Raw genomic sequence first — 24,068 nt, 5'->3', positions numbered from 1 at the left:
TGAATCATTTATTTATTATGGAATATCAGACCACTCCAAAACCTTATGACTTAAAATAATAGCCATTTATATAGCTCATGATTCCGGATGTTTTCTTCTGGTTTGGACCAGCCTCAGCGAAGATTGGCTAGGTTTTCTCATTCATCTGTGGTCAGTTGGTTTATTGGCCTGGGATTGGTAGGTAGGTCATGGAAGACCTCACTCAAATGTCAGAAGGTTGGCTATTGTCTAAGGTGACAGAGATGGCTGGTGTGTTAACCATGCCTTTTTCCTTTAGGTTTGTCTTGTTTTGTTTTTTGTTTTTGATTCTTTAACATCTTGGGACCTTTCTGACCCTGGAGAAACTGCCCCTCCCAGGGCTACCTAAATCTTAGAGATAAGTAAACATACCTTTGATTTCATATGCAAACCAATCAATCCAGAGCCATACCCTAAACACTACCTTTATTAGGCTCTCACACTGTGAGCCACCTTTCACCTGGTCTAATCATAGCAGGACGAGGTATCAGACAACTAGGGATAATCCCTATGCTCTAGAAGCTGTTAAAATGATTCAAATTAGCCAATCCTCAATTTGATTACCTTGTTTCATCCATTCTTTCACATTGAAATCACAATAAAGGCTCTGGCCCACCTCTTCCCTCACTCATTCTGTCTCCTAACTAACCCTGGTGTTCCCCCAAGTCTCTTGCCCCAGGGCATAGCATCCTCCCTCCTCTTGGAATCTCTAAGAATTTACCTTTTCAATGGCAATTATCTCCTCATCTGTTAGCCTCATCATACCTGAAAAATAATAAAACCTACAATTTCAAACAGTTGGGTAATGTGTTTCATCATCTCTCAGGCAAATCTGGGCTTATTCACATGGCAGCAAGTTTGCAACAGCAGCAAGTGCACAAGTGCTTTTCAAGTCTCTGCTTATATGTTTGTAATTATCCCAGTGGCCAAAGCAAGACAAATGGCCAAACCTAGAGTTCCATGGGAGGGATGGATACAGAGCAGGGTGTGGTTACAGGGAATCCTTGCATATTGTGGCCATAACTTGCCATCAATCCACCAAACAAGCATCTCAGGAGGTTTTATATCGACTTCACATTCTCTTTGATTTGAGTAATCCTTAGAGTTTGGCCACTGAAATAAGCAAGTAATAGTTGCTTTTGACAACTTAACAACTATCATGATGCTAAGAACTATTATTCAAAAGACAAAGCTTATATGCTAATAACTAAATTTTCTATTACTTAGGGAAGTGACTGCTTATCACTAGAGGACTTGGACAATATAAAGCATTTTGAGGTTGTGATTATAGTCATTTTAGTGAAACCACTGAGGGGATGATAACCTAATAACAATATTCACAGAAAACTTAAATAACATTATGCCACTAAAACTCTCATTTATCATGATTATGGTCAAAAACCTCTTGACTGAGATTTACAGAATCTTTTTCATGAAAATAGGCTGATTATTTTCTATTTTCTTTTCATAATGAAACGCTTTAGCCTTCTTTAGCAACATTCAAAGTAAAATTCGAAACTTCCTTATTTTTTAATTCCTCTTTCTTTTTACATTACTTACCCATTACTGTCATCCATATCAACTTGTTATGTTGTAAAGCATTATGGATCCAAGTAGCATGGGAAGAAAAAAGAAAAAATACATTGGAACAGAATGCCAGGTTTCATTTCCTCTTGGTATCCTCTTGCTTCCATGGAGGCAAAAACAAAACAAAACAAAACAAAACAGAAACCGCAAAAAAGCCTTTTTTAGTTCATTTATCCCAAATTCCAGGAACAGTCATAAACAGAAGAAACATGCCCCTCCCACAAAGAATATACTTGCTTGTCTTTGAACCCTAACTTGTTCTTTTATCTAAATAGTAATATATTTTCCAGGCCAGTGGGTATGGGAATCTGATAGATTTTAGTTTGAATCTCAACCGTTTACCAGCTAGAGAAACTTCAGCAACTTAAGGTGTTTAAGTATTCATTTTTTACTTGCACAAAATGGATATCATGGGCCATAAACTCTAGCTTTAGAGAGAGTTCAGAGCTACCTTCACTCACTCTCCACTCACTATTGTACCCCTAAAAGAGCCTCTGTCATGAGGGAAGGACAGAAGAGTTATTATCAAGGGCATAGTGTTGCTACACTCGAAGGGGATGCAGTTTTTGTGGGAAGACAGAGAGATTATTATAGTCCTTGGTGGGCACAGAATGTTCCTCCTTTAGATTGTTGTCTTTTGGACCTCTCTTCCCAGCACTCTTCTTTCTTCCATCTCCAGATATCATTATGACAAGGTTGGAGCAAGGGGACATCTTCTGCTTGGAAATCCAAACAGTTAGGGTCTAGTGATATGCAAAAAACCTGCCTCAATCAGCTCCTAGGGAGAAATAGGGAATTGGGATCAAACTGCAAGAAAGAAAATTGATTTGTGTGTAGCATCCTCTGGCCAAATATCTATTGAGACTTATGGTTGCCAATTTGTTTAAATATGTAAATACAATATTCTGGCTATATCTTTCTATCATATAACAATAATTATTATTAATCATTTCACAGGATTGTTATGCAGATCAAATGAGATCTTGTAAATGTAACCCCTAATTTAGTGCCTATTAAATAGCACATACGTGTTAAATGTTACTTGTTAATTTATGAAAACTTTAGTGTTTAGGATTCATAGTAATAATCAACATACTTAAAGTGTAAGTCAGCAAATCAACTTTCAATTTGTTGTTATTATCCACCACATTGGCTATTTTTTACTCTTTCACAAGATTGGGTTATGAGTTTATCAGGTAATTTAACTTATGATTGTGGCAGATCAAAAAAGTAAACTGACTTCCTTTGCAAAGTTCTTTGGCCAGGGTTTTACATAGTATATCTTTAAAAGACAAATTAGTTCATAAAAAAGCATGGTATATTTTAAGTCTCAGAGAACATTTATGTTTTATCCTAGGACAAATTACAAAGCAATAAATTCTTCCTTTTCTGCATTACATTTTCAAAGATCTGAAGAAATCAAAAAATAACTAATGGTATTTCAGAGAAGAAAGAAAAAGATAGCTTTGTGTTAATAGCTCAACATTTGTTTCTTGTAAAAGAGTCTCACTGTTTAGTGATATTATGGATTGCATTGTTTGCCTATGTTAAGCCTGAACAAATCCTTTTTGTCTAAATTATATAATTTAGAGAATTATTCTTTATATTTAAAGAAATATTATCAATATTATTAAATTACTTCTTAATCTAAACCTTAAATTACTTCTATTTATACTTCTTTTCAAGATTTTATTTCTGAATTTATTTGCTGGGAGAAAGGCAAAGGGATGTCATTATGTATGATCTTGATTTACCTGCCTGATGTCCTACTGCACAAAGATTCTTTTATTGTGAAGGTTTGGACATGGGTATTTCAGTTTAAGAAAACCCAATTTTGTTATTCAATATATAATATGTGCTCTGGGGACAAGGAAGAACAGTATACAATTACTCAATTAATACCTAATTCATATTTTTGAAATGTACCCTGAGGTATGTCAGGAAGATCTGGTTCATACACACACATGAACACCACAAATTCATTTTATAAATGGTACTGTAGGGTGTTTCATAAAGTGAGGATATCATTGTGCCAAAAGATGAAATGTCTGGATATTGCACAAGTTTGAAAAGGCACTGCTACTGTATCAGGGCTTTTGGAGTCCTTATAAACAATCATCCTGATGTCCTTCCTCTCTTTTGCAGATGACCCTTCTCAACAGGAGGAGAGCGATCCTCCAAAAGAATATGATCCTGGACAATTTGCAGGCCTTCTCCATGGATCCTCTCCAGCCTGTGAGTCCCCTGAAAATCCATTTCACCTCTATGGGAAAAGAGATGAACGTGAAGTGGGACAAGATGAAGTCAGTTTGGCAAATAGTCCTTTGCCTTTCAAGAAGTCTCCAATAGCAAATAACTCAGAAACCTTAGTAAAGAAAATTAAACCCAAAGTGGTCAGTAGGACGATTTTTCACAAAAAAAGCAACCAACTTGAAAACCATACCATTGTTGGCACAAGAACAACTAGGAGTGGATCCCGGAATGGGGACCAATGGATTGTGAACACAGGAGGATTTGTGGAGAGGGCCTGTACCTTGGGGAGAATAAGGTCATTGCCAAAAGCCCTGATTGACATGCATTTATCAAAAAATGTGTCTAAATCGGATTCTGATCTCATTGCATACCCTTCGACTGAGAAAACATCAAGAGTTAACTGGAGTGAATCTTCAACTGCTGAACATAGTTCTAAAGGGAATTCTGAAAGAACACCATCCTTCACTTCTGAATGGGAAGAAGTAAGACTTGTTGTTCTTGTTGTTTTTTTTATAAAGACTTTGGAGCAAGGGAGGTTTGAGGGAAGGGTTTTCAGTTCTTTAAAGTCTTTCAGAGGCAAAAAAAAAAAAAAAAAGGATTTAAGAGACACGTACAGTTCCAAGTGAAAGGGCAAGATTCTAGGGGTGATACATGATAATTTCACAGCCGTGTAAAAACAAACACAATTCCACACATGTGGAGAAATCTATTGTTTCCATAGAAATTGATATCAAGCAGAAGTAATAACTAGCTATGAGGTACAAGAGAAATGTTCACTTTATGTCCTACCAAGCACTGCAGCTGACAAATTGAGAAAAATATTCTTATTTCTGCAGCTCTGTATCATTTTGCTAGTTGCTAAATTCTTTGTTAGCTCGTCTTCTGTCTCTAAAGTATCTTGTATTTTCAGAAAAGCTCTTATAATCTTACGCTTAATGGTAAACTGAATAGTCCTGGCTTGGGGTGCCCTAGATGGCTCAGTTGGTTAAATGTCTAACTCCCTATTTTAGCTCAGGTCATGATCTCAGGGTTGTGAGATTATGCCCCACATCATGCTCAGTGCTGGGCATGTAGCCTGCCTAGGGTTCTCTCTCTACCCCTCCTCCACTGCTCATGCTCTCTCTCTAAAAAAAGAAAGAAAAAAAATAGTCCTGGCTTTTCTACAAGTGTCATACAATAAACCCAAATTACTTATTATTTCCTTTATACAATTATCAAAGAGACATTAAAGAAAAATATGTTGAGGTCATATATCATTTAAGCTCTACTTAAAGATAAAGTCTTCCATTTTATAGAATTACTCAGAAAGTAAGTGCCCTTGCAAAGTTATGAAATATCATCCTTTGTCGTTAAGGAGGACCACATCATAAAATAATGAAGTTCCTTGCCTTTTGATTTTTTTTTTTTTTTTTTTTTTTTTTTGCCTTTTGAATTTCTTCAGAGAATGGACCACACTCTCCCTTAGTCTTTCATTCTAACATGTTACATTTTCTCCCTCAAAAAACTGTGCCAGTGGGATTGGGTATTGAAGCATAAAAGGTCACTATAGTATTCTGAGAACTAGAAATGTCTGATATTGACATTCTGAATTGAGCTATTTGGGAAAATCACTTAATCTCCCTGCATCTGGAATGCCTGGGTGGCTCAGTGGTTGAGCGCCTGCCTTTGGCCCAGGGCGTGATCCTGGAATCCTGGGATCGAGTCCCACATCGGGCTCCCTGCCTGGAGCCTGCTTCTCTCTCTGCTTGTGTCTCTGCCTCTCTCTCGCTCTCTTTGTCTCACATGAATAAATAAAATCTTAAAAAAAAAAATCTCCCTGCATCTGTTTCAGGGTGAACAAAATGGGACATTTAAGCAATGCTTATTGTCCTCTCTGAAACCTGCTGTCTTACACAGGTTGCTAGGAAGATGGAGGGCGGGGAGGATTAAATCATAAATGGCTAAAGCTTGGATAGTCATATCTTCCTATAAATACCATACTACTAGATTGATAGTCAATTCAAGTCTCTCCATTTCTTATATTTATTAGCTCCATGAATAACATAATCCTTTTTTGAATGCAGCAAGATTAATTAACATTTAGCCTATCTCTTAGAATTAAGGTGTTTCCTCATGCCTGGATTCTTGCCATTACGTGTCACAAATCAGCCTGTGGCTGGTCGAACTATTTAGTAAGAACTTGGCTCTCATGGCCATACCCATAGACTAAAGCCCCCCCTTCACTAGTTAGAGAGAGGCATGTTCTCAGAAAAGGAAGAATGCCTGAGAGAATGGACATGTTCACATAAATTTACCTTCAGCCCCATCTCCTACTGAGTTTAAAGAATATACGTTTCCTAACTTATTGACCCAAACAAAGTTCATCTTAAGAAATATAAAGAAAGGATGATCTGATTTTGAACATCTAAGAAAGGGAGACATAAAAAAAAAAAAATAAAGGGAGACATAATTTATATTTTTTTCATAATTTATATTTTTAAAAGCAATTCAAATGTCTGCTTCCTTTTAAACCTTTGTCAGTCTCTTAATTGTGGTATTGTAGTAGTAAGATCAAGAATATATGCTTCTGTCATTTAGAAATTATTTTAAAATACAATGCTAAAAGTGAACTAACAAGTTATTTATATGGCTTTTGTTTCTCACAGATTGACAAAATAATGAATTCCATAGATGTTGGAATTAACAGTGAACTTGAAGAAATGAACGGTGAGACCACAAGTAAGGAAACCTTTCTTCTACATTTTAATTAATAAATGTGCTCAAAAATAGCTAGAAAATTATAGTAGGCTTTAGATAATTTCATGTTTTATCATAATAACAGCAGCTACAAATTATTTCCTTCCACTCATATCAAACAACCATGACCTCTAATAACAATTTTAAGTAAATTGATTCAACAAAATAAGAGATTTTTTTTCCCCATGTGCTATGCCAATTAACATTAATGGAGTTTCCACTTTGTGTAGAGCTAAGTTTGAAGCACTTCAAAATGTTATAGAATATGATGACCTGATACAGTATGATTTTCCATTGAGTGAAATGTCCCAGTCATCCTGGCCGGAGTGATTAACAACTTACGCCTAAGATGTAAGCTCCAGTATGGCAAGAACTATGTGTTACTCATCCTCACGTATCCCAAAATACCTAGAAGAGTGTCTCACAAATAGTTGGTTTTTGCAATCACTATTTCATATATTGCCCTTATGAAGTGTTTTTTTTTCTCTATAATCAAAGCCCAGAGTGGAATTCTGTTTGCAACTTTCTTTGAAGGCTTTTTTGCTTCATACTAATAAGATGATGTCAAATGCTAGATAGCTAAACCTAAAAATAACAGTCACATTCATGCTAAAGAAACTACTATTCTGGAAAGAGTCAAAAGACCTGGCTTCATTTCTATCCAGCCACTAAGCAGTGCTAGAACTGTAGATTATCATATAAATCTATAAAATTTGACGTTAAAACAAGTGATTGCTAAGCTCTCTGAAGAACTCATGTTTAAGTTGATCATGATAGTTGATGGTTTTGTAGAGATGATAAGATTAAGGTCTGTGAGAGAGAAGTCTAATATAGGATAAACAGCTATGGGATTTTGTGACCCTTTGACTAGTCACCAGGGTCTTTTAAATAGCACCCTATGTGACTCATAAGCACAGGAGAGCTGGAAAATGGCTCTCTTGTGATGCACTGGGCCAGGATAGTTAAGAGGTAACATTGAAATCTGGGGTTGCAGTCACTGAAGGGAATATTCAACTCTAAATGAATGTCTCACTAATATTTTCTATACTAGGACAGGTAAGAAATTAATATGGCTGGACCTCATTTTAATTAAGTGATGATTGTTTAAAAGATTACATAATTTTTTTCTGAAATGCATATTCATTTTAGATTTTTAAAACTGAAAAATTATGAAAAAAGTGCCAAAACTGTGTGCATTTGTCTAATGACACAAATATGACATTAGCTCTGTGATAGCCTATAGAGCCAGGTCTTTCACACAGAAATGCTGACAAACACTGAGGATTTTTCTAGTATTCAAAAAACTAGTCTAGGACTATATGTCACCACATGGTTCTTACAGAATAATTTCAAGAAAGTGTAGGAATGCATATTTTTAACTGGTATGAAGGTAAGAATGTATTTATTTATTTATTTTGTCAATAGGAAATTCCCTGATACTGAGAATGTTCAGGCAGAGACATGGTGCTTCTCTATTGGAAAATTTAGACAACATTGAGCATTAATACTCTAAAATTCTTCAAACAGATAATACCACAGAATTATAAAAAATATAAATATGATTATAATGAAAGAGTAATGTTATAATAAGGTAAATGTTAAAAATTTCACTCAGGCAAGCTGCCTTTGAAGGGCATTTTAGTGGTAAACAAATCCACAGATTATCTCCCCTAATTCTCCTCTTTCTACCATTTATACTACCATCCTACCCTGCCTTTATTTACTATTTTTCTACGGTGATAATGAAAACGAAAGTAGAGACTCATTCCTCAAAGATTCATTACTATTAACAAAGTCTCGTTCTGTATGTCCTTTAGTTTTTGCCTCTTAATTATATATTAATTATACGCTAAGTGATTGACCATGCCATTTGGCATTCCAGTTGGTCTTTATGTCATTGTGGATAACAATTTTACTGGACTGGAAGCTTTTCCCTCCTGAAGCTAGATGAGGGGATAACCCCATGCAAATTCCACAGATATGTACTGGGTACCACGTATGTTTGGGAAATCACATGGTGAAATAAAAAAGTCAGACAGACATGAATTCAAATCTCAGTTTGGCTGTTTACTAGGTACTTGATCTTAGGCAAATCAATTTCCCCATCAACAGAAATGAGGATATTAATATAGGTCCCCATCAACAGAAATGAGGATATTAATATAGGATAATTGTAGAGACATGCCCAATGGCATAGGGAGAATTGGACACATGTAGATACATATTAAATTTCAGCTCCCCATGTTGCCCTACCGCAAGGGAAACGTGACGTTTGACGTATTGAGATAAACACACATTAGCCCTTTCTTTAAGAACTTCATGATGTCAGTTAGTCTACTAGTCTTCATGTTAAATTTGCTATACTCCCTGAAATAATGGCGTGTCAACTGTAATACAGGTAGTAACGAGCCCAACAGTCAGCTGGTACTAGAGAAGAGTAATTACTAAGAGAGATCGTTAAACTCCAAGGTATCCTGGCAAAGAAAAGAGAAAAATCTAAACTGTATGGATTTAAATGGCCTAAATTATTTTTATGAAATCTGGATGTTCTCTTTTTGCTTGATGATGAGGAAGAGATGTGCAATGAGATTAACAGGAGGTAAATATAGAACAAGTGAGAGGAAATACTACTTTACCTAGTTTGTATTGTTAATGTCTAGAATTTTGCTTTGGAAATCCACTGAACCAAGCACTATTCCTGGCTTTAACAGAGCTGCACAACTTTATGAGCACTTGTAATGTTTGTTGCTAAAAAAAAAAACAAAACAAACAAACAAACAAAAAAACCTCAGGAGACAGTGGAGAGAATAAAACTAGAAGCAATGGAGATACATGATGGATCAAGGATGAGCATTATATTTTCCATGCTCTATCCCACTTTGTTCCAGTGTTTTTGTTTGCCCTCCCTACCACCTGGACACTTACAATTTCAGATATTTTGTTAGAAAAATATTTATTGAACCACTAAGGGCTTTGAAACTTTCTCATCCTCACCCCTAAAAATAGGAACCAGCTAAAGTTTGAGCAGTCTCTGTGAATCATCAATCTAGTTCTACTCATAGAAAACTATTTTTTTTAATTTCCTCAACAATTATATAGTAGTTTGAAACATACCCAACAACATCAACTATCCAGGACTAAGGATGAAATAATAGTAAATAAAATTTTCTGAATCTATTTTATGTCAGTCTCCAGTTCTCACTCAGAACAATCTTAATAGACAATGTTCACAAACATAACTCCTGGTTTTCCACTTGAAATGAGACTCGAAAGTCAAACAAATTGGCATTGGTAGTAGGTTTCAACCCGCTTTAATACTTCATACTGTATAAAACAATCCTCGTTTTTTATTTAATTTTATTCATTTAAATTCAATTAATTAACATATATTATTAGTTTCAGAGGTAGAGGTCAGTGATTCATCAGTCTTATATAATAACCAGTGTGCATTACATTACATCCTATTCTTTGGTAATGCTGGATATGTCGTGTTATATACTCCCACGTATAAGATTTTTTCAGAGAACTGGTTTTGAAGTTAGATGGGCTCAGCTTCAAATCCCAGGGTTGATGGGGACCCCTGGGTGGCTCAGCAGTTTAGTGCCTGCCTTCCGCCCAGGGCGTGATCCTGGAGTCCTGGGATGGAGTCCCACATCAGGTTCCCTGCATGGAGCCTGCTTCTCCCTCTGCCTGTGTCTCTGCCTCTCTCTGTCTCTCTTTGTGTCTCTCATGAATAAATAAATAAAATATTTTTTTAAAAATCTCAGGGTTGCAATTCACTGGCTCTGTGACCTATTTGATCTGTCTCCTCCCCTATAAATTCAGACTTTTAACAATCACCTCATAAGACCTCTGCAAGATTAAACTATACACTTGTTCTATGGTAGCCTAGAATATAGCAGGTTATCAATAAATGTAATTCTTTGCCTTCTTATCCAAGTATGCATGACTTATCTTTCTAATTAGAGTATATGCCACACAGGAGGATACTTGGGAAATCTTGCTTATTGTTTTGATCAGTAAAGATTTTAGTTAAAATATAACTACTCATATTCTAAGTTGCTTTCATGAGGAGTCTTTCTTGAAGTTACATTTCTTAACCGTTGCCTTTCTATCGCAAGGAAGCACTTTAAAATTAGGAAGGCAATAATTGTCTCCATAGTACTTTCTTATCATCACACATATACAGCAAATATTCAGAGTAATTAAGTGCCCAGACCTTATAATACAGGTGTGGCAGATAATCTTAGAAACGCCCTCCTACTTCTAAACAAGCTTCAGTAAGCCACACTAGGCCAACTACAGGGCATGAATGGACTGTATTGGAATCAGCTCAAGTTCATGAATGAAAAGTAGCATTTAGTTAAAGGTATTTTTTAAGATTGGGATTTTTTTTCCCTTATACTTAAGGTTAAAGAATATTCAAATAGAAATATTCTAGAGTCTCATCTTTTAAAAACCTACTTTTGCCAAAATATTGATTCCATCTAAATTTTAATTGTAGATGAAAGCTATTAAAATGAATTTGTAAAAGATTTTATCATATAAAATACATTATCTCGGGTAGATAAAGTAACTCTTAAGCTATTTGCTGGAGAGTTCATAGCTCTGAAAATGGTCCCTAACATTAATCTGCAACTCCACTTTCTAAGCTTTTGCTTCTCTTCCTCTAAGAGTCTGAGGTCCAAGTCACAGTTCAGAGTCCTTCGTAGTTGTCAAGATCCTCCATGAAGAGTTTCCAGGAATTTAGGAACTCACTAAGGCAGTACGTGTTCTCTCTTCTGAACTAAGCCCCACCTTTGCCCTGGTCTGCTAGAGCAGAGAGTGCTCACATGGCCCTTTACACAAAGAGGGTCTCTTTCTAGGTGGTCAGGACAGAAATCTCCACTGCCCTAGAAGTTGCTTCTCCCTGACATTTTGATTGCTTTCAAGCCCTTGGTATGTGCTCACATAGCTCTAGATAAGCATTAAGAGGTATTTTGCTAACAATGCAGCTGAGAGCTGTTTTTCTGCTGTTATTGATGGGGTTATCATTTGTTAAACTCTAGAAGAACACTTTTTGAAAAAGTATTTACAATTTTCCAGAGTTGTCTGATTAGAGAAATAACAAAAAGGAAAAAGGCTGAAATGTATTCCCTTCTTACCATTCGTCAGATATTGTGCACTTTTCTCCTGTGAATATTTTCCGTTCAGTTCTCAAAATAACTGAGTGAGGTATTATTATACCCATTTTATAGATGAAGAAAGACTCAGAAAAAGTAAGTAATTTGTCAAAGTCAAAGACTCCAAAAATAGATTTGTTTCTTCCTAAAATCCATTATCCTTTCAATCAAATACACTACCTACACAGAACAACAGAAGCCAGCCCCTGGCTTCTTTCTCTTTAGCTCAAATCATATTGAAATGCCCTAAAGGGAGCGAACTGAGAGTGTTTAAGTTGTAGAACCAACCACTTTCTCTTAGCACATCCCAACTGTTGGTATATGGAAAGCTTTAGCTCCAACCCCAAAGCCCTCCCAAACTATAGGTCACAGGGTCATGTATTTAAATAAGTCACAGCTCTGAATATCTCCTGTGTCCCAGAGTGAATGCATAAGTGCTGATAATGACCTAGGTTTCACTTATTTTCAGAGGAAGACTTTTCCTTGCCTCCAGCAATATTCCTTTTTCCCTGAACTGTTAAACTGCACATGAAAAAAACTCCCTGAGATGCTTTGCAATGGGCATAATTTATTTTTGATTTTTATTTCTCTTTACAGCACTATTTTTAATAGAACCAACTGGGGAAGGTGGGTAGTAGACTACGTTAGCATACAAGCACCCTATTTTGTCCAAATTAAGAGAAGACTTATTTTTATTATATTTTATATAACACTTCACTGAGTAATTTTTTTTTCAGATAGATTACATCTAAGAAATCCCTTAATAATAGAATAGCCATGTAAAAATGTGAATTGCAGTAATTGTTAGGCTAGCATGAGTTCATCCTTATGAAGAGATAGTGTTTAATCAACCAAACAATTGTGTCCTTGGCACAGTAAACACTAAAACTTCTTTAATACTGTTCATTCCAAATAATCATTAAAAACTAAAACAAGCTACACAATATAGATCTTGATCATTAGAATACAGCTGAGATTTTCTGGTTTTGAAATTATAAGTGATATTCACATGTGAAATTAGGTTCCTCCAAAGTATGAAATAGTTGAGTATTACTCCGTGGCCTAGTATTTGCCTGTGATGTGTCATCAGTTAGAACTTGTACATTGTTTTCAATCCAACAAAATATTCAAACTTTCTAGAAAAGGCATAGAGCAGTGAGCAAGTACAGTCTCTCAGTTGTCCTGGAATACTTTTCATAACCTCTTTCATATGTGATCAACCAACATCCACTCCTCTACTTCCCATGACAATAAGTCCACTGCTGTCAGAGACAATATAGTCTACCACTGGGAAGCTCAAATTGTTAACTTTATTTTTTGAACACAGGTTTGAATATGCATTCTAACAATTACTGGTGTTGTGACCTTGGAAAAGTCATTTTCATCAGCCTAAACCTCATTTCTTTGTATAGAAAATGGCTATAACAAATAACATCTACCTTCCCTCAGCGCCATTAGAAAAATCAAATGAATTACTATATAAGACAGTAGTTAGCTATATTACTCATACATAGTATAGCCTGGATGACATCTCCTTTCTTTGATTTCTCTTTTCCCTTCTGTCCATTTTCTCTTAAAAATTTGTTTCCAGAGAGACAAAGAGTGGCTAGTTGGCCCATTATTTCTAAGTACCTTCAAGATATGGATGATATTTCTGAGAGGCTATACATCTTACACACTCACCATAAGGTTGGAAAGCAGCTACTGAGACACTTCTCTGAAAGACACTTAGAAAATACTAGTTGATTTGATCACATGAGAGACATGTTTGATGAGTATGTGAAGAGCCGGACCCTACAGAATTGGAAGTTCTGGATTGTATCTTTGGGTTCTCTTTGCTTCTTCCACTCCTCAAGCTGTGCACTGAAACAACAGACACTGACACCCTAGTTGCTTTAGAAAAATTCTATATTAATGGTTGTCATTGAGTTTATCAAAAAAAAAAAAAAGAAAATACTAGTTGAACAACTTCTATATAAATATCAGTACAGGAGCACCTGGAGGGCTCAGTCAGTTGAGCATCTGCCTTCAGCTCAGTCATGGTCCTGGGGTCCTGGGATCTTACCCCACATTGGGCTCCCTGATCAGCGGGAAGCCTGATTCTCCCTCTGCTGCTCCCCCTGCTTGTGCTCTCTCTGTCTCTGTTTCTCTCTGTCAAATAAATAAATAAAATTAAAAAAAATAAATATCAGTGCATTTTCCCAAAGTTTACCATTAACAGCTTCATACTGGGAAGAGAGTAGGAGGTATAAGGAAAGAAAAATTCTTCTTCTGCCCTTCAGGGTCTTCCAACTGAGACTAAGAAGCAAATTTACATAAGATGGATGAATAGGAGGGGAAAAAAATCAGTTTTATTACACACGCATGGAGGCCCCAAGCTGAAACTGAGACCTAAAGAAATGACCAAGGCAGGTGTTCTTACACTTTTTAGTCAGAGGCAATAAATTTGTGAAGAACTGACAGGATAAAGAAGACAGATGTTTGGAAGCTTTAAATAGTAAGGAATGCTCAGCAGAATTTTGGCTGAGATAGTCAATTAGTAAAAGAGTAACAAGGTTTAGTTCTACAGTTTTTCTTGGTTTTGAAGTTTCTATCTCTGGGGATAAGAATTATTTTTTTACTTCCTCATATAAGGTGAGGTACCTTCCATGTGGGAGATTTATTTCTTGCTTTCACGGGGCAGAGGATCATCTGAGTGTTCTTGTACCAGCTGTTTCCCAAGTAGCTTCAATTCAGAATAATCAGGACGCCATCATGGTACATTTTGGGCAGCCCGCCCTGGACCCCTACATAGATAAAAATAATTAAGAGTGATTGGAATATAGCTAATAGACCTTCATCATTATGGATTATCTAATGATTGCTTTCAAACACAGATTTGTCTTCCTAACATAGAGTGAAGAATTATCTGATAAACTTGGGCCACTTACCCATGAAAAAATTTTGTAGTTCATACCAAATGTTTCTATCATACACTGTCCTGATAACAAAAGGATTTCTACTTGTATTTTTGATACTTAAATACAAACTTCTAGAGAATTAGGAAATGAAATACTTTATAAGTTTAAGAACAATGATACCCAGTATCACTTATGGGAATGTATCCTAAGGAAGCAATAGGACAAGAGCAAAGTAAGTGTATATAAAGATGTTCTTCTCAGCATTGTTTATGATGCTTCAAAAAAATTAAATCAAACCAAATGACCATTTCTAGAAAATTTATGAAATGGGTTACTGTAATTCTCTATGATCAAATATTAAATATCTAATTAAAAGTGACATTAGATTTATATTTATTACCATGGAAATATAGCCATAATTTATTACTAAGTGAAAGAAAAGATGGCAAAGTAAATTATAATCCCATTTTTGAACATACATGCATGAAAAAGATCTGGAGGATATATGCAAAAATGTTAACTGTGAATATCTCTGGGTAAACTTATCAGTGATTATTATTTTCTTCTCTCCTAAAATTTCTGAAGTTTTTATAGTAAATATACATTACTTTTATTTTTATTGTCCACACCTTTCAATTAAAAAAGTATATTATCAATTTAGTAAACAAATACAATGATAAATTATAATTTATATATAATAGTTACATATAATCACATATATATAAACATTTATATGTGAAAGATAAAATGCCCTAGCTATCGATGTAATAATTAAAGTTTTGGCAAATGAATACTATTAATGATGAATACCTGATTAAGTCTCTTTGTCAGTTTTGAGTTAAAATAAGTGTGTTTCATTGGCTTTCATTTATTTTCTTAAGTTATTGCAGAAACCATTTAACTTGGCAGTCCCGGTGGCGCAGCGGTTTAGTGCCGCCTGCAGCCCAGGGTGTGATCCTGGAAACCCGAGATCAAGTCCCACATTGGGCTTCCTGCATGGAGCCTGCTTCTCCCTCTATCTCTCTCTTCTCTCTCTCTCTGTCATTCATGGATAAATAAATAAAATCTTTAAAAAAAAATTTAACTACACAAATTTTTTAAATATTCATAAACCAATCACTGATCAAAATTATTTTTTTGTTGTCCAGTGTTGATCTGTGTGAATATTCTAGTGGCACTCTAGTCCTTGTCTATGTGCACACTCAATTTCTATGTATTAATAATAATTTTATAGATAGAATTTTGCAGTCTCCATTTTCACCTATCATTTCACACAATTCTGTTTTCTTACATTTCTTTTCCTACCTCTTGCTTTATCCCTCCAGTGAATATCCAATGTTAGCATGGTGTATATGCTTCTAGTCTTTTCTCCAATTTCATGCAATCACAAACAGATAAATGATAGATGATAGATAGATAGATAGATAGATGATAGATGTTGCTTATGTTTTAAAAACAAGAAATCACAGTATACACATTTCTCTGCAACCTATTCTTATTCAACAATAAATCATAGCTTTACCTTACTTTTATAATCAGTGAAGTAAATAACCTGTGAAACAAAATTGCACTGGTGAAGTCCACCCTCAGAGAGGAAAATTGCTCTGCTCAGGTTGCTGCTCCAACCTCTGCACCAACTTGCTCTGTGACTTGGAAAAGAGCACCTCATACTGAGCCTCAGTTTCCTAATTTGAAAGTTAAAAGGAAGGACTAGACCTTTTCCAACTCAATAATTCCATGACTCATACTCTCACCTTCTGTTTTATGGGTTGTGCTTTGGCAGAATGTCCTTCTTTAAAGCTTTCCACTTCTTAATTCCTTAAGGACAAATGACCAATAAATTTCAGGCTATGTGTATTTCAAACAGGTTCTTCTGAGAATGTTTCCAGATCCTCAATTTGTACTGCTTTTTAAATATATTAATACAATAAATGCATTATTTTGTTGATATAGATGTATAAGTTATTTAAGTTCTTTTTTTGTACAAAAGTGATTTTCTAAGCATTTCAGCTATTTTAAAAGAAAAAAAACTTAAAAAAATTAAAATAAGAAAAGAAAAAACCTTATCTTACACTGATTTGTAGGAGAATTAAATGACTAGCTGAAATCATGCATATAGTGATGTAAATGGGAATAAATGCAGAATTTCTGATTCTATACTTTGCTTGCTTCTTGAATCCACTAAGCTTCTTATAAGAATTTTTATGGCAAAAAAAAAAAAAAGAAGTTAGCATTTCAAGAATGTATACTTTTTATGAGGTTACAGATACTGACCAAATCCTCACCATGGCCTATTTCTTGCCCACGGGCTTTGCCTAACCAAATTGTAGTTGAGCATCTCTCTTCCTCACAGGGTTCTGAACTTTGACTTGCCCCCAAATGTAAGCAACCACTAAAATGGAAGACATCTTTCCTTAAGAATTCACTCAGCATTAGCTGACAATAGAGAGAAACATTTCCTGTTATACTACCCCATTCATATCCTCTGCTCAGCTCCACCAGCTTGCTCTGTTTCCCCTCAAAGTTCCTCTAGTCTTTAGGTTACCCCTCCCTATTAAAAAAAAAAAAAAGCCTTTTTCTGTTTGATTTTGAGATGCCTGAAGTCCTGCGGAAGGAGCATTCTCCCTTTTGTAATAATCTTTTTAAGTTTTCTCCTTGCCTAAGTTGGGATTTGTTTTTCTTTGGCAGCATTAGAAATTTCATAGGCCCTTCTGGTTCACCTTTTACCTTCTCAGCCAGTTTCCTTTTCTTCTGTTGGTATTAATGAGATCATAAAGGGTGTTTCCCCAGTGTTATCCTTATTATATACTAACTGATTTTCTCTGTGTAACCATTGTTTTGAATGATGTGTGCATGCTTCTATATGTGTACATGTGTAGGAAATGTGGATTATACCTCAATAATCAGAATTGTAAATGTGACATAATTATATATGTGAGATATATGAAGATTGATTTATCAATTTCTTTTTTAAAAAGATTTTATTTATTTATTTATTTATTTATTTATTTATTTATTTGATAGAGAAAGAGCACAAATAAGGGCAGGGGTAGCCGCAGAAGGAGAAGGAGAAGCAGGCTCCCCACTGAGCAGGGAGCCCAACATGCTCAATCCCAGAACCCTGGGATCGTGACCTAAGCCAAAAGCAGATGCTTAACCAACTGAGCCACCCAGGAGTCCCTCTTTATCAATTTCTGATACAATTATCAACCAGGAATTTTCTAAGAAAATTATTTCTTATCTATTCCTATCATACCAAGTGTTCATAGTCATAAAACATAAGTGAAATACTAAGGCTTTTTAAATAAAAGTGCAACATAGAATAGCAAATACCTTATGACTTACTGTTGCTAACGTGAAAGTAATGTAGTGACATTTTTATTATAAAAATAAAGGAGAGATTGCCTCCTTTTTCTTAAAGACTGAATAATATTCCATTCTAGGTGTATGCCACATTTTCTTTTTCCATTGATCCAAATCGTAGCTGTTATAGATAATGCCGCAATGAATATGGGAAAGCAGAAACCTCTCTGAGATCCTGATTTCAATTCTTTTGGATAAATACCCAGGAGTGGGACTGCTGGATCACATGGTGGTTCTATATTTCATTTTTTGAGGAACACGCATACTGTTCTCCAGTAGCTGCACCACTTTACGTTCTTACCAACAGCATGCAGGGTTCTCCTTTTCTCCATGTCCTTGCCAAAACTCGTTATCTTTTTTTTTTTTAATAATAGCCATCCTAACAAGTGTGAGGTATACTACATTGTAATTTTGATTTAAATTTTCCTGATGATAAGTGATCTTGAGCATCGTTTCATATGCCTCTTTGCCTGGAAGTCATGATGCTAAGAGAAATACACTAATACTACATGAGTCCACTTTCGTGATACCTTAGTCCATGCAGTCTATTCTAATAGAATACCACAGACTGGGTGGCTTATAAACAACATTTATTTCTCACAGTTGTAGAGGCCGGGAAGTCCAAGATCAAGGAGCCAATAAATTTGTGAGTGAATTTGTGGTCAGAGCCCACTTCCTAGTTCATATGACCATCTTTTCATTGTGTCCTCACATGATGAAAGAGCTCACCAGGGAGCTCTCTGGGGTCTCTTATCAGGATGCTAATCTCCTTCATGAGGGCTCACTTCCCAAAGTTTCCATTTGCAAATACCATCACAATCACACTAGGGATTTGATTTCAATGTATAGATTTTGGAGGGTACAAACATTTGGTCTGTAGCATGTGAGGTAACTAAAACCATCAAACTCGAGATAGAATGATGCTTGCCAGGGGCTTTGGGGTGGGGGAATGGCGAGTTGCTATTTAACAGGTATAAAATTTTAGTTTGCAAGATGCAAAAGTTCTGGAGATCTGCTGTGTAACCTTGTGCTCTGTAGTTAACCATACTGTATCATACTTAAAAATTTGTTAAGAGGGCATAGATCTCATGCTAAATGTTTTCACCACAATAAAAAACAAAGAATAAAGGAAAGAAAACAGGACCCTATTACCTTATTACCCTGTGCATTCACAACACAAATGTCTTCTGCATGACTTCTCAGGCATTTATAAACCATTTGCACCTGGCATACTTTTGTTATTCTCTTTTCAGTGGAGTAAGTACTCATATTCTTACTAATGTTACTTAGAGTGGGATTCTGTATATTTATATTCTGGCGTATCTTCAAGAAAGACTTAAGGCTTATAATAAAGATGGAATTATAGTAAAATAAGACCTCATTAAAGTAATAATAAAAGATACAAACCAGATAGTTGAAAAGAAAAATTTTAGATGAGAGAAAAAGGAAAGCAAATATTCCAGAAAACCTAAGGAGAATGCACCTAAGCATACAGCTTGGCTCTGAACTTCTTGGCAACCAAGAAGAGCTATAGCACTGACATTATGAAGAAAATATTATCGTGGTAGATAAAGAAAGGAACTCTTTCCTAGCTTGAAACTCTGGCAGAAATTTCCCCCATGGGTCATTTTATAAAAGATAGTCAACTAGATTAGGAACAACACTACTGTCAGGGGAAAGGGGAGTATTCTCAGTGACTTACACTAGGCAAGATGCGCAATGATAAGATAGGGCCTTTGTGAAGACCTTTCTGCAGGGGACTTCTAGCTTTCTCCATAATATAAACAAGCACTGGCTCTAAAATATCAATGTTGTTTTTCCTTACCCTTTCAAAAAAAAGGTCCTCTTTATTTAACCTGTTTGGTGAGTCAGTGACCTGAGTACTAGGATTTTAGGGGTGCTCAATAAAATTACAGCACTAAAATTTCACATACGGGTTGGGGAGCTATTAATCATATGTGGAAGGATATGAAATACGGTGTCAGAAAATGTAAGTTAGGGTCACAGTTCCATTTCTTACTGGCTGCATGATCTTGGACAAGTGACTTCATCATAGAAAACCTTCATTTCCTCATCCTTTGCAATAAGAAAAATAGATTTCTTATTATTATAATTAAATGAGATCATTTGCATGAAAGCACTTATAAACCGCAAAGGTCTGTTAGTTATCATTATGTTACCATTCCAGAAGTCTCTTTACCTTTAAATTAGAGGTCATGGTGGTCATTTTTCTCTCCAGGCAATTGAATGCCTTTTATAAGCACTCCTTAAGATAGTTGCTTTGTATTCATGCATAGACCGCTCACCCTCTAGAAGGTTTCTAAAAATAAAGCAAAAACAAAACAAAACAAAACAACCCAAAACCCCCCAAAACTCCCCCAAAAAACAAAAATAGGCTTTTCTTCTTGAAAAAGTGACTAGTAAAATAGATTTTCTAATTTCTTTTTTTCTATTAAAGAGACGTTTGTTTTACTCTATGAACAAAACAAATAAGGCCATTTTCCCACTAGTAAAAACAGGACAGAGAGGAATTCCAGGACAATGAACAGAGACCAAGTATGCATGCACGCGCACGCTTACAGCCTAATGGTTGAGTTTGTTTTTATTTTTTGTTTTGGTTTTTTTTTTTAATTTTATTTATTCATTCATTCATGAGAGATACAGAGAGAGGGAGAGAGAGGCAGAAACCCAGGCAGAGGGAGAAGCAGGCTTCATGCAGGGAGACTGATGTGGGACTTGATCTCGAGACTCCAGGATCACACCCTGGGCCAAAGGCAGGTGCTAAACCCCTGAGCCACCCAGGGATCCCTAATTGTTGAGTTTGACTGTAGTTCATCTTGTAATAAAATCAATCTCTCCTCAACAAATTTGGTAATTTAGGCAGTAAATTGTTTTTTAAAAGATTGTGCTAATAACTGGTTGGCTGCATGTAGTCGGGAGCTGAGAAAGCCTGAAGGCAGACAGGTGACTTTGCTGCTGTCACAGTGGGCCAGACCCAAGGGAAAGTGATAACCTAGACTTAACAGTAGGTGCAATAGGAAGGGGCAGCCCGGGTGACTCAGCGGTTTAGTGCCACCTTCAGCCCAGGGCCTGATCCTGGGGACCTGGGATTAAGTCCCACATCGGGTTCCCTACATGGGTCCTGTTTCTCCCTCTGCCTGTGTCTCTGCCTCTCTCTCTCTCTCTCTCTCTCTCTCTGTCTCTCATGAATAAATAAATAAAATCTTTAAAAAAAAAAAAAAGGAACAGTAGGAAGAGTAAGAGGGGAGTCTGTGAAAGAAGTCCATTATTTACTGATACTTAACCCTTTCTAAGTCACCAATTGCTAGGAAAGTCTCCTGGAAACTGAGGCCTCCTGAAGGACAAATGCAAGTTAAGAGAAAACAATTGTCAGTCCCTCCCACATGCCTGTGTGTATGTATGTATAGATACTTTGTGTGTACACACACACACACACACACACACACATCCATCTTGAGAGAGGAGAAATGCAGGTAGACAAAGGAAATGCAAGCATGAATAAAGGATTATCCATTTCTAAAAGATTTTCCAAATTCCTGATAGTATCTCAGACTCTGGATTTCTGGAGTTGAAAGTTTTCATACCTATGATCAAGGCTAAAAATATCACCTCAGAGGACAATGTAGAGTCTCTGTTCCATTTGGGAAGATCTGAACATGAAATCAACAACAGTTCCTATCTTAAATAAACATCAGCCATCGTAGATTTGGAAAATGGTTAAATGAAACATTTCAAATTATGTGATGTCAAATAACAGACTTTTGGTGTGTGTGTGTGTGTAGGTAAGGGATCTCTAATATAAATTTAAGACATGTTTTACCTGCTCACAATATTCTTGAGTCACACATAATTTTGTGCACATTTTTGGATACAGTGATACACAGGACATGGGGATAGGTGAGGCTGACCCTGTGTACTAACAATGATTTCCATAAACCTACGTATCTCTCAGATCTTGAATTTCTTTATTGGTCACATATATTCTCAGCCTTAAGGTCCAAGCTGAAGAAAACTAAATATTTCATTATCTTTTTACTTTTATTTTTTTAATTCTGAGAAATTGTCTTCATAAAGATTTTAATTTGATTGCTTTTTTAGTAGATAAATATTCAGTGAAGAAAATCTCTCTATCATACCTATTACCTCAGATTCCCATTTCTCCTTTTCATATGCAACCACAGTGTCAGGTACATACTTTCAGGGATATTGAATCAAAACACAAGCAAATATGAAGACATCTTCTTCCTTTTTACTTCTCCCTTCTAAGCTATTTAAAAAATAGTGCCATATTATACACACTGTCTTCATCTTGATTTTTTAACCTATTAATTTAAATTAATGAAGATCTTTCCATAACAACACATAGAGCACTACCTAGTATTTAATTGAATGAACGTGCCATAACTTATTTCACTGTCTCCTATATTGCTTCTGGTATGTTGTTATTATAAACTATGCTGTAATGAATAGCCTTGTTTCTATTTGACATGTGCAGGCATATACCTGATGGATACATTCCCAAAAGTTAAATTCTTGTTACCTCATCACCATATGGTCTTATGTCCTGACCAATATAACATGTTATCAAACTTTTAGACCTTTGATTATCTTAAAGGTAAAAAATACTATCTCTATGCCATTTCTTGTATTAGGAGTGAAGTTGAGCTTCTTTTCATATGCTTAAGTTCCATTTGTATTTACTTTTCTCTCTGAACTGTCTGTTCATATATTTTTGCCATTTTGGAGAATGCTGTTGGCCTATTTTTATTGATTTGAAAGAGTTCTTTATCATTAGGTATCTAGCCCCTGTGTATGTGACATGAGTTACAATGATCTTTTCCCAATTTTGCATTTTTCTTGTGATATAACTTATGCTGATTGTTGCCAGGCAAAGTCTTAAAATTGTTTTATAGTTGATTTAATCAAGACTTTTTAAAAATGGATGGTTTCAAAGTTTTATGTTATTATTAGAAAGGTTTCCCTCACTCCCATGTCACATAAGAATCTTCCTATAGTTTCTCCTACTACTTTTATCATTTTGGTTTTTCTAAATTTGCTCCGTATTAATCTTCACTTAATAAAAGATTGAGTATGGATCAAACTTGATTTTTACAGATGACTACGCAATTGCCTCTACATCAATTAGTGAATTAATAATCCACATGGTCCTCAGTGATTTGAGATGCACATTTATTATATGCTTGATGTCCAAAGTTTTGGTTTTTATTTACATTCTATTGTCTTCCCCCTCATGCACATGTATCTATTCACACGTCAACACCACAGTGTTTTAATTATTTACACCATGTCATAACTCCTATCCTGTTTTTAGAGTTCCTGTGTTTTCCTACATAGCAAATTCATGACAACATTCCAATACTTTTTAAGTGTTTGGACCACTTCTACTTCTCTGCTTCTTCAATGTTTAAAGATGCCTTGTTTATCCTTGGAGGGCAGGTAAATGACCCTGGCCCTGTAGACTCAGACATTAGCCAAAATTGTCTTTCTAGCTGACAGCTACGCTCAAAGATTGACTTCTAGGGAGAAGCTTTCTAGGTGGAGGTAAGATCCCAGCACACTTGCAGGGTCTTTAGAGACTGAGATGGCTCATCTTCACCTGGAGTTTTCCTGAAAAAACAAGGCATCCTCTGGAGAATTGAGTTGACTGTCATTGTGAGAGGAATCGTTCTGTGGATTTTCTCACAAAGGTCTGTCACTTTAGGCCTTTGTCCAGTCTTCCCAAAGCCCAACCAACCAAATATATGCAACAAGCACATATTGACTTCTTTCTAATGACTGTAATTGCTCTTCTACTTGAATCTGAGCCACACTCATCACTCCCTACAACTCACTGCCTTCATATTCCCTCACTCTAAAGCAAAATCTTGTTTGTTAGTTTATTGGCCGGCAGGAGGACAAGGGGCTTTTTTTATTCTTCATTTCTATTTTTATATCATCACCATTCCTTATGCCTAGAAACATCTGTTTTATGGTTGGTTTCTACCTGCCCATCGTAGTGTTGAAGAAA

The 24,068-nt window shown here is 35.8% G+C and overlaps 1 protein-coding gene across 26 annotated transcripts in view; it reads left to right on the top strand.

The window, feature by feature from the left end:
• Window positions 1-24,068, top strand: part of ANKS1B (ankyrin repeat and sterile alpha motif domain containing 1B) — a 1,023,959-nt gene that overhangs the window by 575,044 nt on the left and 424,847 nt on the right. For all 26 annotated transcript variants that reach the window (XR_011994937.1, XR_011994938.1, XR_011994935.1 and 23 more), the window contains exons 13-14: window positions 3,751-4,340; window positions 6,504-6,576. Coding sequence is in view for 14 of the 26 variants with exons in the window: in XM_072724641.1 (XP_072580742.1) it covers window positions 3,751-4,340; window positions 6,504-6,576 (663 nt within the window). In the remaining 12 variants the exon portion in view is untranslated. The remainder of the gene's footprint in view (window positions 1-3,750; window positions 4,341-6,503; window positions 6,577-24,068) is intronic.

Source organism: Vulpes vulpes, chromosome 10, assembly GCF_048418805.1.
Source record: "Vulpes vulpes isolate BD-2025 chromosome 10, VulVul3, whole genome shotgun sequence".
In the NCBI taxonomy this organism is placed as follows: Eukaryota; Metazoa; Chordata; class Mammalia; order Carnivora; family Canidae; genus Vulpes; species Vulpes vulpes.
The sequence above is the reverse complement of the archived record's forward strand: the minus strand, read 5'-3'. Positions and strand labels throughout refer to the sequence as shown.